The sequence below is a fragment of the Megalopta genalis genome, chromosome 5, assembly GCF_051020955.1.
Source record: "Megalopta genalis isolate 19385.01 chromosome 5, iyMegGena1_principal, whole genome shotgun sequence".
Classification (NCBI taxonomy): Eukaryota; Metazoa; Arthropoda; class Insecta; order Hymenoptera; family Halictidae; genus Megalopta; species Megalopta genalis.
Window position 1 is genome coordinate 32104080 of NC_135017.1, and position 14899 is coordinate 32118978.

The 14899-nt window shown below is 35.0% G+C and overlaps 1 protein-coding gene across 10 annotated transcripts in view; it reads left to right on the forward strand.

The window, feature by feature from the left end:
- LOC117227927 (neural-cadherin) overlaps positions 1–14899 on the forward strand; it is a 716163-nt gene that overhangs the window by 686387 nt on the left and 14877 nt on the right. For all 10 annotated transcript variants that reach the window (XM_033483477.2, XM_076522349.1, XM_033483481.2 and 7 more), the window contains 8 exons: positions 200–349; positions 439–744; positions 5463–5736; positions 5853–6061; positions 6883–7215; positions 7614–7823; positions 10763–11034; positions 12784–12989. In XM_033483477.2, coding sequence (XP_033339368.1) covers positions 200–349; positions 439–744; positions 5463–5736; positions 5853–6061; positions 6883–7215; positions 7614–7823; positions 10763–11034; positions 12784–12989 — 1960 coding nt within the window. The remainder of the gene's footprint in view (positions 1–199; positions 350–438; positions 745–5462; positions 5737–5852; positions 6062–6882; positions 7216–7613; positions 7824–10762; positions 11035–12783; positions 12990–14899) is intronic.

Genomic DNA, 14899 nt, shown 5'->3' on the forward strand with positions numbered 1-14899 from the left:
CAGAAATACAACAGCTTCTGCCAGTTATTCTTAGAACTTTTTGAACTTCTGTCCAAAATACTGTAGTTTCGATCAGTTCAATTTGATGAGAAAAAATGTTTTTCTTTAAACTTGAATGTGGAAACTTAATATACGATTCTTTATTATTTCTTGTTTATGTTGGATGATAACAATTGTTATTGTTTGTAACTTGTAACAGGTAATAGAGAGCAGTGCTTATGGTGCTGACAAGTTCACTATGGTAAGAAACAATGACGGTACGGGATCTCTGAAGATTGTGCAATCGTTGGATTACGAAGATCAATTACAAAGCAACGGTTTTAGATTTAGGATACAGGTCAATGATAAGGTAATTAATACTTAAGATAATTAATAGCGAATGATCCTTAGAACAAACTTAAAAACAAATTTCTATTATTCTCGATGTTTTTTTTGCAGGGTGAAGATAACGACAACGATAAATATCACGTCGCCTATTCATGGGTGACAGTGAAATTACGCGATATAAACGATAATCAACCACAATTTGAAAAAGCCAATATCGAGACTACCGTTCTAGAAAACACATCCATCGGAAACACGCTTGAAACGTTCAAAGCTACTGATCCTGATCAGGGTGGGAAGAGTAAAGTGTATTATTCGATCGACAGATTTTCTGATCGTAAACGGCAATTCTCGATCAATGAAACCGGCACGGTCTCAATCCAAAGGAGTTTAGATCGTGAAGAAACTCCACGACATCAAGTAAGCTATCGAACAATATGTTTTACAATTTTCCTTTACTATTTAATTTACTACCCTCTTAGATTCGCAATATAATGGTGCATTTAAACTCTAAACTTACAGCTGAACTGCATAAGCGAATGCTTGCCCGAATACTACAATCCAATAAATTTTAAGCATTCAATTAATTCGATGTTGTCGAAATTACAGATTTCGTTAACTCTCTGCACAACTCATCGCGACATTTCATTTACGATAACACAGCATAATAACACAACACAAACAGTCGCGCTGTCCGTTTCAATCTAGTACTGAATCGCAGTCAGTCTGCTCAGTCAATTCTAATCGACTCGAGCTCATGCTAGTCTTCTAGTCAACCGTCCATCGTAGTCTTTCAACCTTAGACCATCGAGTTGAGTCTAGTTTATAGTGCTCCAAATTCAATCCTTGAAGTTAAGACTAACCAAACTTTTCTATACTGCTTCAGTCAGTCGATGAGTCTGCATCAGTCTGCATCAGTCCGCTTCAATCTAACTCTGAATCGCAAATCTCTGACTGCTTCAGTCAACGCTAGTCTTCTAGTCAACCGTCTATCGTAGTTTTTCAATCTTAGACCATCAAATTGAGTCTAGTTTATAGTGCTCCAAATTCAATCTTCAAGTTTAAGACTCGCCAAAACAGCTGTTTCTCTTTAATTAGATGAACAGCGATACTAATCAATTCCGTCGATTAGCGTAATCGGCCTTACAACCCGAGAGATTTTTAGAATCCCGGAATTTTGATATCGGGTTGACACGTGAAACACCCTACAACCAGTGAGAATGATCGATGGGGTGTTCTTCATCGTCTCGTATCTGGATGAACGATAGGATAATAAAAACAACGATAACCAATCATCCCAGTCCCGTTAACGATCCGCTACAAACATCTACAGATACTGAACAGGATGAAACTGATTTCTTCATCTTCCTTCTGCTTTCTTCTCCATTCTTCAAAATCCAATGTTTCGCAGAGTGTCCGCAAGATCACATTACCAGTCTTCCCTTCCAGACGCATACAATTTTTGCGATTTGCAAGATCTGCGAGAAAGACCATCCGCGTTATGATGGAGTCTTCCTTCCCGATGTTTCACCTCAAAATCATATCTCTGGAACCGCTCGATCCATCGCGCTACCTGCGCTTCCGGATTCTTAAAGATCAGCAACCAGCGTAAAACAGTGTGGTTGGTTCTCAGAAGGAAGCTACGCCCATAAAGATAATAGTGAAAATGTTCGCCAATAATTCCTTCCGAGTAACGCAATATTCCTCTCAGTCTTTCCTAGCATCTTGAAGGAATAGATAATTACTCTCTCCCGGCCTTCTTGAATCTGAGAAAGAACTGTTCCAAAATAAATTCCACATCAACCGATGCAGAGAAAAGAACGGGAGACACCATCAACTTTCTTTTTAACAACTCGAATGGGCGCTTTGTTTCTTCCGTCCACACGAAGCACTCCTTGTTCTCGGTTAAACGATGTAAGGGTCTCGCAATATCGGAGAAATTCGTCGCTGAAAGAACATGTACTTACATAGTACATAGTTCGTTATCTTTACAAGCTCAAAGTTTTTCTAGCTGGGGGCTATATTTGTTTTAAATCTGCGTTCTCTATCATTATCCTCATCAATCAAATTTTTTGCCACAATATGATTATGATAAAATTTTTTAATGTATCAACTGAAAATGGTGTTTCCCTTCCGTGTCACATTTTTCTATAATATTACTTTTCTCGAAGTTTATTAAACAATAATATAGCAATGTAATATAGCAGAGTCTCATAATAACAGTTGTTTGACCTTGTGAAAGGAATCAGTAATTAGGATTGTAACTTATTCAAGTTGAAGTTGTAGGTTAAAGGCGGGTGTGAATAAATAATAAGTGTCTAACAGTGCGTGATCTGTAAGGTTCGACTGTTCAACGTTTTCTTCTCGAATCGACTGGCAAGGGATGTACGGTTGTCCTAGTCGATGAATTTCCGAATTGTTAAAAGGAAGGAGAGGGAAATTTCTTACCCTTGAAACCGAAGGGAAAATTATCTTTCATAAAATAACTTTGGAAAAAATCGTCGTCTGAGGGCTTTTAAACGACAAGGCCCAGGATCTGAACTTCGTCACTTTTACGTCTGGTCCTTGAGACCCGGCCGCGTACGGCACACACATGCAAAGGTTAGAATTTCCGCGACCAAAAATTCCTTTCCTCTACGATGCGAGTCCGCTACAAAGCTGTAATGGCTTAAAAAGGTTTCATGATTAAAATGTTTCAATTTTTGGTTGCAAATAACAATTACAGTTAATCGAAAATTTTGTTCAGCGTCTATAACCATTATTAGCGATAGAAATTCCATTTCAGTCACTTATAATAATTTTGATAGGAGGAATTTATTCCAGTTATTTGCAACAATTCTGTATTAATTAATTAATTAATTCTGTCAAGGAAATTCTGTATTAATTATTCATAATAATTATCAGTGACGAAAACTTCGTCGCCAATAACGGCGACGGTCACCAATAACTCCATGGACGAGAATAATTCATGTTAAATGATCATAGAAGTGATGAAGTAAAAATAATTGTATATAATTATGCACACCAAGGCAGTGATCTTATTGCCCAAAGAAACGAGACCGTAAGAAGAAACACACAATGATACGCGCGCGCGATAACATGTAAATGCAAACGCTGCTGTGTAATAGTTCACATTATTAGTTAGTGTTGAGGATTTGAAATATCTTTAATAATATATGATCGAAATACAATTTCTCTTATCTATAACTGTTAAAGTGATTGAAATAGAATTTCCCTCTCTGATAACTGCTGTTATGAAAATGTCTCGCAATACGGAAATAAGAGATAGCTGAGGCCTTCCTAAGTAACTTCTTTCTTAGCGAAAATGCAATCTGCGGTTTTCTTTACGAGTTATTAACGAAAAACACTGACCAATGATAGACAAGCGCGCGGACTCGGACGTGGTTGATTCGAGCGCAACGAGCTCCGACCGCAAAGCATGACAGAAGAAGGGGGACTCCGTGCCGCGGTCGAATCAATGAATAAGTCACAGAGCGTGAACTTTCCGAATGATTTTTTACTACGTGACAGTGATAATTTTAAGAAAAACACTGTTCATCCTTATTTCAGGATGTCTAAAGAATAGTTACTAATTTTTTGGATCCGAAATAATAAGTAGTTTAACCGTGACAGTCGTTTTAATTTTCTGATGTGCATGATACTTCATGTGTACTATATGAAATTTGTATGCGATATTACAGTGAAGGTTAACAATAAGTAACCTCGTCGAAGTAAGTAAATGATATTTTAATTTAAATAATTCCGTGTCCGAACAGAATTCAACGAATAATTCGCAAAGCTATTTTATTGATAAATAACTCCGTCAAACAACGTAAAGGATTCGTTTGTTTAAGAAATGTGAAAAATATTATTAATAAAAAACTCACCCATTTAGTTATAAATCTACTTCATGCTCGGAAATATGTGCAGGAGAATAGTGTACTGACCTCGTCAATGTGATGAACAGAGGGATATCTCCGGGCAGCTTATTCTAACGTTCATTTTCACTGCACGATCACTAAACACTGATCACTTATTCAATAATAATTAGGATCAAACTTTCCTGGATTATTATTCCAAGGATGCTGTAAAGTGTTCATGAGAACATTAGAGAATGCGTCTAAGACAGGGCCCGCTAGAAAGCCTTGCGTTGTGACTGTTATAACCAACCGAAATCATTTTTCTTGTGGACAACAGTTATTAGCAACAGGAGTAGTGTTTCTGTTAACGAACTAAACGATTAAAAACATTCGAGAGAAAATAGTAATTGTTATGCAATGATTTTGTTCATACTGGTCGTAATAGTTATGGTCCCTGCAATTTAGGTAGATAATTCTGACACTGGGGCTAATCGAGGGTTTAATGTAATAGTTAACAAAGATTACTACGTAACGTGTGCACGCATATGTATATCACGGCTCCCTTAGACACAAAGGGATTCATCCGATTTCCGATACAATCTGCGTGAGCGATTTTCTAAAATGAGCTCTCTTATAGAAAATTACTATAAAATCTGATTACAATGATCATTTAACAAATGAGTGTCCCTGAAATAAGAATTCGTGTCGATTGAATTCAGACGCATTTTTCTCATCTACACGTATGCAGCATCGTGTGAAAAATAAAAAAAGCGCATGGTGCGATAGATGCCAAAATTTTTCGTTAGAAATAAGTAATAAATAGCTCTTACTACGGTTTTGCAACAGTATATTTTTATGTTATTTGTTACCCTTTAAAATTCTTTTAATAGTTTTTATAAAATTCTTTTATAATAGTTTCATTTTCTTATTACAGTAGTATTAAGCTGATAATGAGTAGCAGAAAGTACAACATCGGCTGTATGTAACTTTTGTTAATATATGGCTCGACTTATTTTGTCAAATATTTTCACTTCTATTTATTTTGATATTACGTTACACGTAGAAACTTTCATTACTTATACTTATAGCAATATATACTTAATTTTCTGCACGATTGCCCTATTAAATTGTTACTTTCGCATCACATATATGCTACTATAAAAAAGGCAAGAAAGAGGAAAGAAAAGAATGATTTGCGGAATCTACAAAATCGAAATAAAATGTAGAACTTCATAATTACAATGGATACTGGTTCCAAGACAGCAAAAATGATTACAGGTGAAAATCTTAGCTATCGATGACGGTATCCCGCCGAAAACCGCGACGGCTACGTTAACCGTGATCGTTCAAGATATCAATGACAATCCTCCAAGATTTTTAAAAGATTACCGACCAGTGCTGCAGGAGCATTTGCAACCGAAAAAGGTTGTGGAAATTTCGGCAACCGACGACGACGACCGATCAAGGGGCAACGGACCGCCATTTACTTTCCGTATGGATCCGAAGGCGGACGACGTGATACGAGCCAGTTTCAAAGTTGAAAGTGACACCAGTAAGTTCTGGAATAATTCCGTTATTTTCGCAAAATGAGTTACTTAATCTTACCATAGTACTCTTATTGCTAGTTTGTTAATTCCTTTAACAAACATTGCATTTTTTTGTCTATAGATGGAGCGAACGGAGACGGTATGGCTATTGTATCTTCGTTGCGAACATTCGATAGAGAACAGCAAAAGGAATACTTGATACCGATCGTTATAAAGGATGTTGGGACTCTTCCAATGTCTGGGACCAGCACCTTAACAGTTATTATTGGAGACACTAACGATAATAAAATGCAGCCTGCCTCGAAAGACATTTTTGTATATAATTACGCAGTACGTACTTTGAAAGCTTCTTAAACACTCTGTGAAATCTTCATTTTATATGTAATTTTAATTGACATATTTATCGGATTAGAAACATATGTATTGTTCTTTTGTACTTAAAGGTAGCTAAAATAATTTCGTACTAATTTAATTGCACATGGTTATGTTTTTTCGATTTAATTGCATATTGACATTAAGTAGTAGTTTTCCAGTAGCACATAGTTCAATTCATAGAATTAATTAACGCATACGAGTTTGATAGACTACATCTGTCGTTCTTCTTTGGTACTAAAAAAATTCCACTTGCAAAGTGCTAGTAATGTAAAGCGCACAAAATGCATATGTATAATAAAATGTGCAAACAAAAAGGTTCTTCGATTATGCAATGTTCGGCCAATCGATGTTCCATTGTGCACGTATTAATTAACTATCTCCTCCGTTAGTGTTTAGAGTAATCAATGAATTAAAACTCTGATTAGATCGTTCCATCTCCTTTGGTAAATAAATTATAGAAGTAAATGTATGAAATACATATAATAAATTGTTCAACGAAATGCTGAAATATACTATTAGTATACTGATTAGATGGAGATCGTGTTTTAAATGATAAAAGTGAACTGAAACTGAAAAAGTATAGATTTATACATCATACGAGAATAGGATGGAAAATATTCGATAAACTACCAAAGAACAGAAATACCATATTTTGAATCATTGTGGTTATTTATCCTTTCAATTTTTGCAACATTTTCATCAAGAAACTGTGTTTATACGTTAAGTCAGGCATACCAATAAATAATAAGCAATTATAAATAAATTTATTGTACCAGGGACAATCGCCAGACACGGAAATAGGGAGGGTCTATGTCTATGATTTGGACGATTGGGATTTACCGGACAAAAAGTTCTACTGGGAAAGTCTGGAACATGATCAATTTAAATTGGATGAGGATACTGGAATGATTTATATGAAGTCTGGCACGGCCGATGGTAGATACCATTTAAGGTTCAAAGTTTATGATAGGAAGCATACGCAAACCGATATTTTTGCAAATGTAACTGTCACCGTTAAAACTATTCCTCACGAAGCAGTATTAAATTCTGGATCTGTTCGAATATCTGGCATAACCGACGAAGACTTCATTCGCGTTTGGGATTATAAGGTAAATGATTCCTCTGTTAAATCCCCTATTCAATGTTGATGCTAGCAATAGCTGTATTTATAATTAATACTACTACTAATAATGAAAGCAAGAATTTCATGCAGAGAATAAATGCTTCTATGATTCCGATTTTTATTAGATAGTATATGTTAGAAATGGAATCTCATAAAACAACTGTAGTTTATTCGGTAACGTTACTCTACAGATTTTAGGTTGTAATGCAAAAAAATGTATTTGTTATCAACTGGAAGCATTCATTGAAATAAAAAAAAAGCAGTTGATGTTTCCCTAAAAATCTATTCAGAAATCTAATTAGAACTTGTTGAAAGATTTGAAATCCGATTTTTTCTATTACAATTTTCGTCTGGCGAGGACTGATTCTTAATATTGTTTTTCAGTATCAAACGTTATCACGAAGCAAAGCAGAATTATTCCGGGAAAAATTGGCGCATTTATTAAATATAGACGATAAAAACAATGTCGATGTGTTTAGTGTTCAATTACGCAGAATGCATCCACCGTTAACCGACGTTAGATTTGCAGCCCATGGGTCACCGTATTATAAACCTGTCAGACTGAATGGAATCGTGTTGATGCACCGTGAGGAGGTAATTTGTTAATTTTCATTATGATCCTTAATTTTTAGTTAAGAGCAGGGAGATTTATGAAATACCTTGTACTGAATGGTATATGCTCAGACTGTTTGCTAAAGTTTTGTTTCCATCGAAGAAAATTTCCTTTGAAACTTGTTATTACCTTTTACACGAACTCACTTTAGCTGTAACAATGCACAGTGTATCCCAGCTAAATGTACAGAATTCGATTACATATTTCGAAATGGTTGAAGACACAAAAACGGTTTCAATGCGTTTAAAGGTTTTAACAAGTGTATGCTGAATTTTTTATCATTTTCAAGATGAGAATATCGTTAAGTGCTCCTGATTGGGAGTAGTTGACATGAAACGCCAATATTATCGATTTTTCCGTTTTTAGCGATACTTGTTTCATTTGTTTGTATGCACGGTATCTCGAAAGCTGCTCAAGAACAAGGGTGTAATACAAAAATAGTACAAGTATACGTAGAATGTACGCTATACACATAATTTCAGTAAAATCACATTGCATATTGTAAAGAAGAGATTTCAGTCTTCAAACTCGCGGTAGCTTCAGTACCGAGAAAGCTTTTCTTAACTTCTCAGACACGTTTAAATCTATAGTAGAAACATGGATAGACTTGTCAATGAGCTACTTCCTCTTCCTCGCCGACTTTGATAATGTTGAAAACTGTTATAAATCATGATGTTTTGAACAATCATGATCCTTTGAAAAAATTGGCGGTTTCACAGATATTTGCAAAAATATATTGCCACTACTAGGTTAAATTTCGCTTATACATGCATGTCGCGACAGCATGCACCCGTTAGCAAGCGGCCACCGCTCGTCCACATTTTCTGTATAGAATACGTCACAGTGATCAACACTTATACTTATGGTCAGGTCCTCTCCACTCCATCACTTTCCTAACCACAAACCAACCCTAAATCGGTGAGATCGTAGCTTTTCAACAGGTCTACCAAAAATATAATTTTTTGCAAATATCTCAGAAACTAAGGTCAACTGCCAGAAACTGTAAAGGCAAATGTTCACATAATTCAAGATCATTAATATCGGCGAGGAAGTACCGGAACATAATCCTATAAGATGAAGTCAAAGAGATTATCGTCCATCTTTTTTCATGAAAGCATTACAAGTTAATCATCGACAAATCAGAGATCCCTTCCTTTTACTTCAATTTTTAAAAGGTACTGATATTTGTAGATTTTAATTCGCTTACAACGAATTAAACTTTCTCCCCTTAACGTAGGCGTAAGACATCATGTGATACAACATAAATATAAATATGTTTGCTGCATAATGCAACGAAAAGTTAATCAAGATACTAATTAGTAATTAGTAATTACAAATAATCATGTGTTCATCAGAAGAATCTGAAATTAATGCTTTAGAGATAAGTCAACCTCTTGTAATCTTGCGTCTGTTTCACTTTACCGCGATTGTTCTACGCCTCCTGACTTCCATCGTGCGCCTTGCTAATAATACTCACGCACATCCACATCTTTATGGGCACAAGGGCACACGTTTCTAGCAGAAAATGACGACCACGGGGAAGCGATACAGTGACGGGTGTCAGGAGGAGTTGTTTTTAATCGGCCGAACTCGAGTCTCTTGTTTCTTGGAAATTCAGTGTTGCGGTTAACTTAAGGCTGATAGGAAGGGATCATTTCTGTCAATAAGGGAAACGCGTTTATCCTACTTAGGCAAGGGCGTTAGAATGGGAGGGTTGCTGGGGATCCGCCCTATACTTCTCTCAGCGAACTTCTTCTGAGCAACAGATAGTACTTAAAGTCGGGAGATGAGAGGTTTCTGAGGTCATTTGAAGTAACTTTTTCCTTAGCGCAAATGCAATCTGCGGCGAGTTATTAACGAAAGACAGTAACCAATGAGAAGCGAAAAGAGCGGAAAGAGGGTGCTACGATCAGGCTTCGTGCTGCGTTCGAAGCAAAAACAAGTAACAGAGTGTGAACTTGTTTAATCTTTTTACTACGTGTCAGTGATAATTTTAAGAAAAAAGTGTTAGCCCTTATTGTAGAATGTCTGAAGAATATTTGGTTATTTTTCGGATTCGAAATAATGAGTAATTTAACTGTGACAGTCATCTTAATTTTCTGGTGTGTATCACCAAATACACACCAATAGATATAAGAAATTTTTATGCGGTAGTTACAATGAAGATTGACAATAAATAACCCCAACAAAGTACACGAAAGACATTTTTGTTTAAATAATTTCATATTAAAAAAGAATTTAGCAAGCAATTTACAAAACTATTTTATTGATAAAAAAAACCATTAAAGGGCGTGAAAGATTTGTTTGTTTAAGAAATGTGAAATAAGAAACTCACGATTGTTCAAACATTCTACAATAAGGGTTAACGCTTTTCCCTTAAAATTATCACTGACAAGTAGTTAAATAACTTGGAAAATTCACGCTCCATTACTTGTTCTTCTTCAGCTGATCTCGCCTTTCATTTGTGCTAAGAAAATAGTTACTTCAAATGATCTCACTTTCCGGATTTAAGTACCTTTTAGGACACCCTGTATAGACAGCATTTCATCTCTACCTTTATAGTTTAATATTTAATTTCGAATAATACAATCGGATTTTATATACTTAGGAAGGAACACAATAATACTATTGTATTAACCAAATTGTGTATGATGCAGCGAATAAAGAGTATAACTAGAAAGTTAAATAAAATAATGGACAAAATTATTACTCTTTGGAATTGTATGAAATACTCTCGTATTAAACTTTGAAATAAACTTTGTGCTTGAACACGCAGCTTTTGAAGCTGTTTCAGGAGATTTTGATACAGAGATAAAAAAAATATTTTTTTACAAAAAAACATAGTACAATATGTTGGCATATGTCACAAGAAATGAAATGAATGAGTCCAGTACTATAAACTAATCTTTAAATTGTTTAGATCGAGAAAGAAGTGGGAATTAATATAACAATGGTGGGCATCGATGAGTGTTACTACGAGAACGAGATGTGTGAAGGTAGTTGTACAAATACCTTGGACATCAGCAGTTTGCCATATATGGTCAACGCAAACAAAACAGCCCTTGTCAGTGTCAGGGTAGATGTAATTGCTGAGTGTACATGTGGAGCACGCAATTTCAGCAAAGGAGAATCTTGTCGTAGCAGTCCGTGTTACAATGGTGGTCGTTGTGTAGAAGGACGATTTGGATTATCGTAAGCATCATTTTCTAAACCAAAAAATCATATTCTAAACTTTACAACAGTTATGAATCAGTCTTTATAGCAAACTCTCCCACAAATGCACATGCTAACGATTATTTACATGTTTACAATAATTTCTCTCACATTGTCCTTCAGCTTGGAAACGAAAATGGACAACTCGGGAAGCAGAGGTACGATTATAGGCGTCGAGTGTCAATAACTATAAAAACGAGCTGCAAGACTCGAATAGTCGTATCTCCTCTTCCCTAGTTGTCCACTTTTGTTTCCAAGCTGAGGGACAATGTGAGAGAAATTACAGTATAATAACAACAAAAAATTTGTCTTTTAACCATGAGAATAGTTTATCAACAGATTTCACAATGTATACAATTCATGTCCAAGAATCACACAATTAGGAAGTATTTACGTTCATTAGAAAAAAAAGTAGAATTCATGAACTAATATCAATTGAAAAACATTTTTACACATATGTATACAGAAATATATGCTTAGTACAAAAATCCGATAAAAAGATAACGAAATTGATTTAAAGCTTCAACTTAGGGTACTTATGAAATTCTGTTAAAAGTGTTCTCAGAACCATTAACCGCTGACACAACATGTGTGTAGTGCTACCGCCGAAGGTTGTTGGAAAAACAAAAAAATGAACAAAGAAACTTTCTTCCTATTTAATAAATCGTATACATATATTAACATTTGAATACCGACCACATTCGGAAATTAAATTACCACGATTTTTTACTTAAATTACCAAGTGCGTGGATTAAAACTAATGATGGTGATCCTACTACATCTCGCGTCGTTCGCCCCGATCCAGTTGAAAGATTAGCCGAAGAAATAAAAATGTCATGTTTGCTATGCGAATATAATTATAAAGCCTACATATTTTATATCTAAAACTTGCCAAGTACCGTTACATGTAGGTGTTTGCTTTGGCGATGTTTAACTGCATAGACGTGCGACTATATTATTCTACACGATAAGTTTGATTTTCCTAATACAGCACGATGCCTCTATCATATGAACCAAAAATTTGCATTTATACGCAGTCATAAAATGAAACAGTTTAACATTGCTGTTGTTTTAGAATAAGATTAAATGCATATTACTTTCTATTACATTAAAAGAAACCACCTATTTAGTTCCACCTTTTTGCGCTCATAGGTAGAGAGATCTTAGGGTAGAGAAATTAGATAGGGTAGAGAAATCTTTTAACTATCTAACAATAATTCAATGTAGCAGAATCTCAATAACTTGGCATTAACAGACATTGAGTGCAAACAGATACATACATATGCATGTGCCTTGATCTAAACTCTTTAAACAAATGCTTTAATATTTCTAATCATGTCTACAAGACTATTTAAAAAGAGTTTAAAGTTACACGTATATGTATATGAATAAAAGAATGCCTCCAGCAATGTTTATTATCATGTATTTCTCGAGAGAAGGAATGAAGGTGGACAATTACGATGACAGATACTGATATATGTATATATCTTTAAATTCCTTTCTTTGAAAAGCAGAGTGTGTTGTATAGAGTATGTTTTAAAGCAGGTCTCGGAATTAACGGTACGCAATGTAATAGCATTTAGGTGATTATGGAGGAGCGAGGTGCGCGACGGGAGTTAGGTGGCGTAGCCCTCGCGATCCTATGTTGCATGCCGATAATTCCGAGTCCTGCTTTAAGGTATCCTTAACATCATAGGTTAGAAATTAATTAATGTTTCTATCGTGTAGATGTCAATGTCCCGCTGGATACAATGGTCCAAGGTGTCAACAAACTGCGAGAAGTTTTCGTGGAAACGGTTGGGCTTGGTACCCTGCTTTGGAAATGTGTGACAATAGCCATTTGAGTTTCGAATTCATTACGAAAAAACCTGATGGCCTACTTTTGTACAATGGGCCTATTGTTCCTCCTGAAACTGATGAAATTATGGTTTCTGGTAAGTTATTATGTATTGTCATTTTATTTTATTTGTAATTATTTTCATATTACTTTGGAACAGGGTTGAGCATTATTCGAGTAACATTTATCTAGATAATTATTCGAATAATCATATTCGCAAATAATTTACTATAACCTTATTTGTGAATAAGTTATTCGCTAATAATTTATTCACGAATGATTTATTTACGAATAGTTCATTCACAAATGATTAATTCGTGAATAAAATGTTATTCGTTTTCTCGACTAGAAATTACTTATTTTTAAGCTATTATAGGGACATTCCACGCGAAATCGAACATCTTTTGGAATACTGTTTTAGATTTTGGTCAAATTTGAATATGTCGTAATATTTAGCGATATATAAACAAATCTCGGAGGATTTTCAAAAATTTTGAGAATTATTAATTTTACAGGCCTGCACTATTTATTTTGCAATCATTTTAAATAAATGCGGTGTTTTCGTGGTACGGAACTATTTAGAAAATTTGAAAGCAATGAAGAATATAACCTCACGTGTCCCCTTTGCGGTCGATTTTTAAAAAATTTGGACATTTTAAAATTGACGAAATTAAAATTATTTGAAGTAAACGCTGCACCGGCGGCGTATGACGCTGGCGTGCTGCTGCGGTTCGGGCAGCGACATTACGGTGATGCGTTTACTTTGAATAATTTTAATTCTGTCAATTTTAAAGCGCCCATATTTTGGAAAAATCGTTCTTAATCCTCCAATATCCTGCATTGTTTTCAAATTATCTTTAGATAATTATAAATTATTTATTTTAGATAATTATAAATTATAAATTATTTATAATTCCGTGCTATGAAAATATATTGATACTATTTTGCAGACCAATAAAATTAACAATCTCCAAAATTTTGAAAGATCCTTCGAGATTTGTTAATATATTTCTAAAGACTATGACGCATTCAAATTTGATCAACATCTAAAACAATACTCCAAAAAGTGTTTATTTCACGTGAAATGATCCAATTACTGTAATTTCTCCCGGACTCGTGCTACTTCAGTATTCTCAGGTTCGCGCTGTAATATTGCTACGGCAAACAACTCAAATTCCCAGAAAACAACTAATAATACAACGACATAACTTTTTTTCATTCTAACATTTTAAAACCGATTTTTTAAACGTATTGCTGATAGTCTTCTGATTAAAATGAGACCAAACATGATATAGTTTGGTATATAATTTAAATTACATTTATTTACTTAATACTTAATGTGTAATTCATTTGATTCTATTATCGCTGTGATTACATAAGTAAAATACATTGTTATTCATATTAATAATAACTAAACATTAAAAAGCTGCACTGACATTGTGCATAATTATATTCTACATTAAATTGTCTTTTTGCGTATCATCCTTGGAATTGACTAGTATTGTGGCCTTACGGGCGAGCGTCGCGTCGGCGGACCGCGGATGGCCATGTGCAACTCTTTACCTGTTTTCTATAGGCTATTATCTCATATTTTTATGAAATTTTGTTGTATATAGCCATCGAGAGAGAGAGGTAAATTGACTTTTACTTTGGTCATTGTTTTATTGCTTTATGAATTTACCGTATTCGGTCAAAAGTAACGAGTCTTGTCCGCACAGGAAAACGTGACTTTGGTTCCAGTCCTTCTGCAATCCATCCATCCAGTTTCGAAGATCTCGTATCTAAACTGTGTCGTTCTTCCTTGACGTTCGACCACCCTTACTCTAAAGCCTCTTAAAATTTCAGAATTGGTGGAAAAAGTACAGTTCCTTCACAATCTCTGTAAAACACGTAGGATTATTCCACCGGATCTCTGAGGAATCATGGCATGGAATTGTAGTCGAATCGTTGCAAACTCCCCGAAATCGCAGTCGAATCTTTGCAAGCTCCCCGGAATCGCAATCTCAA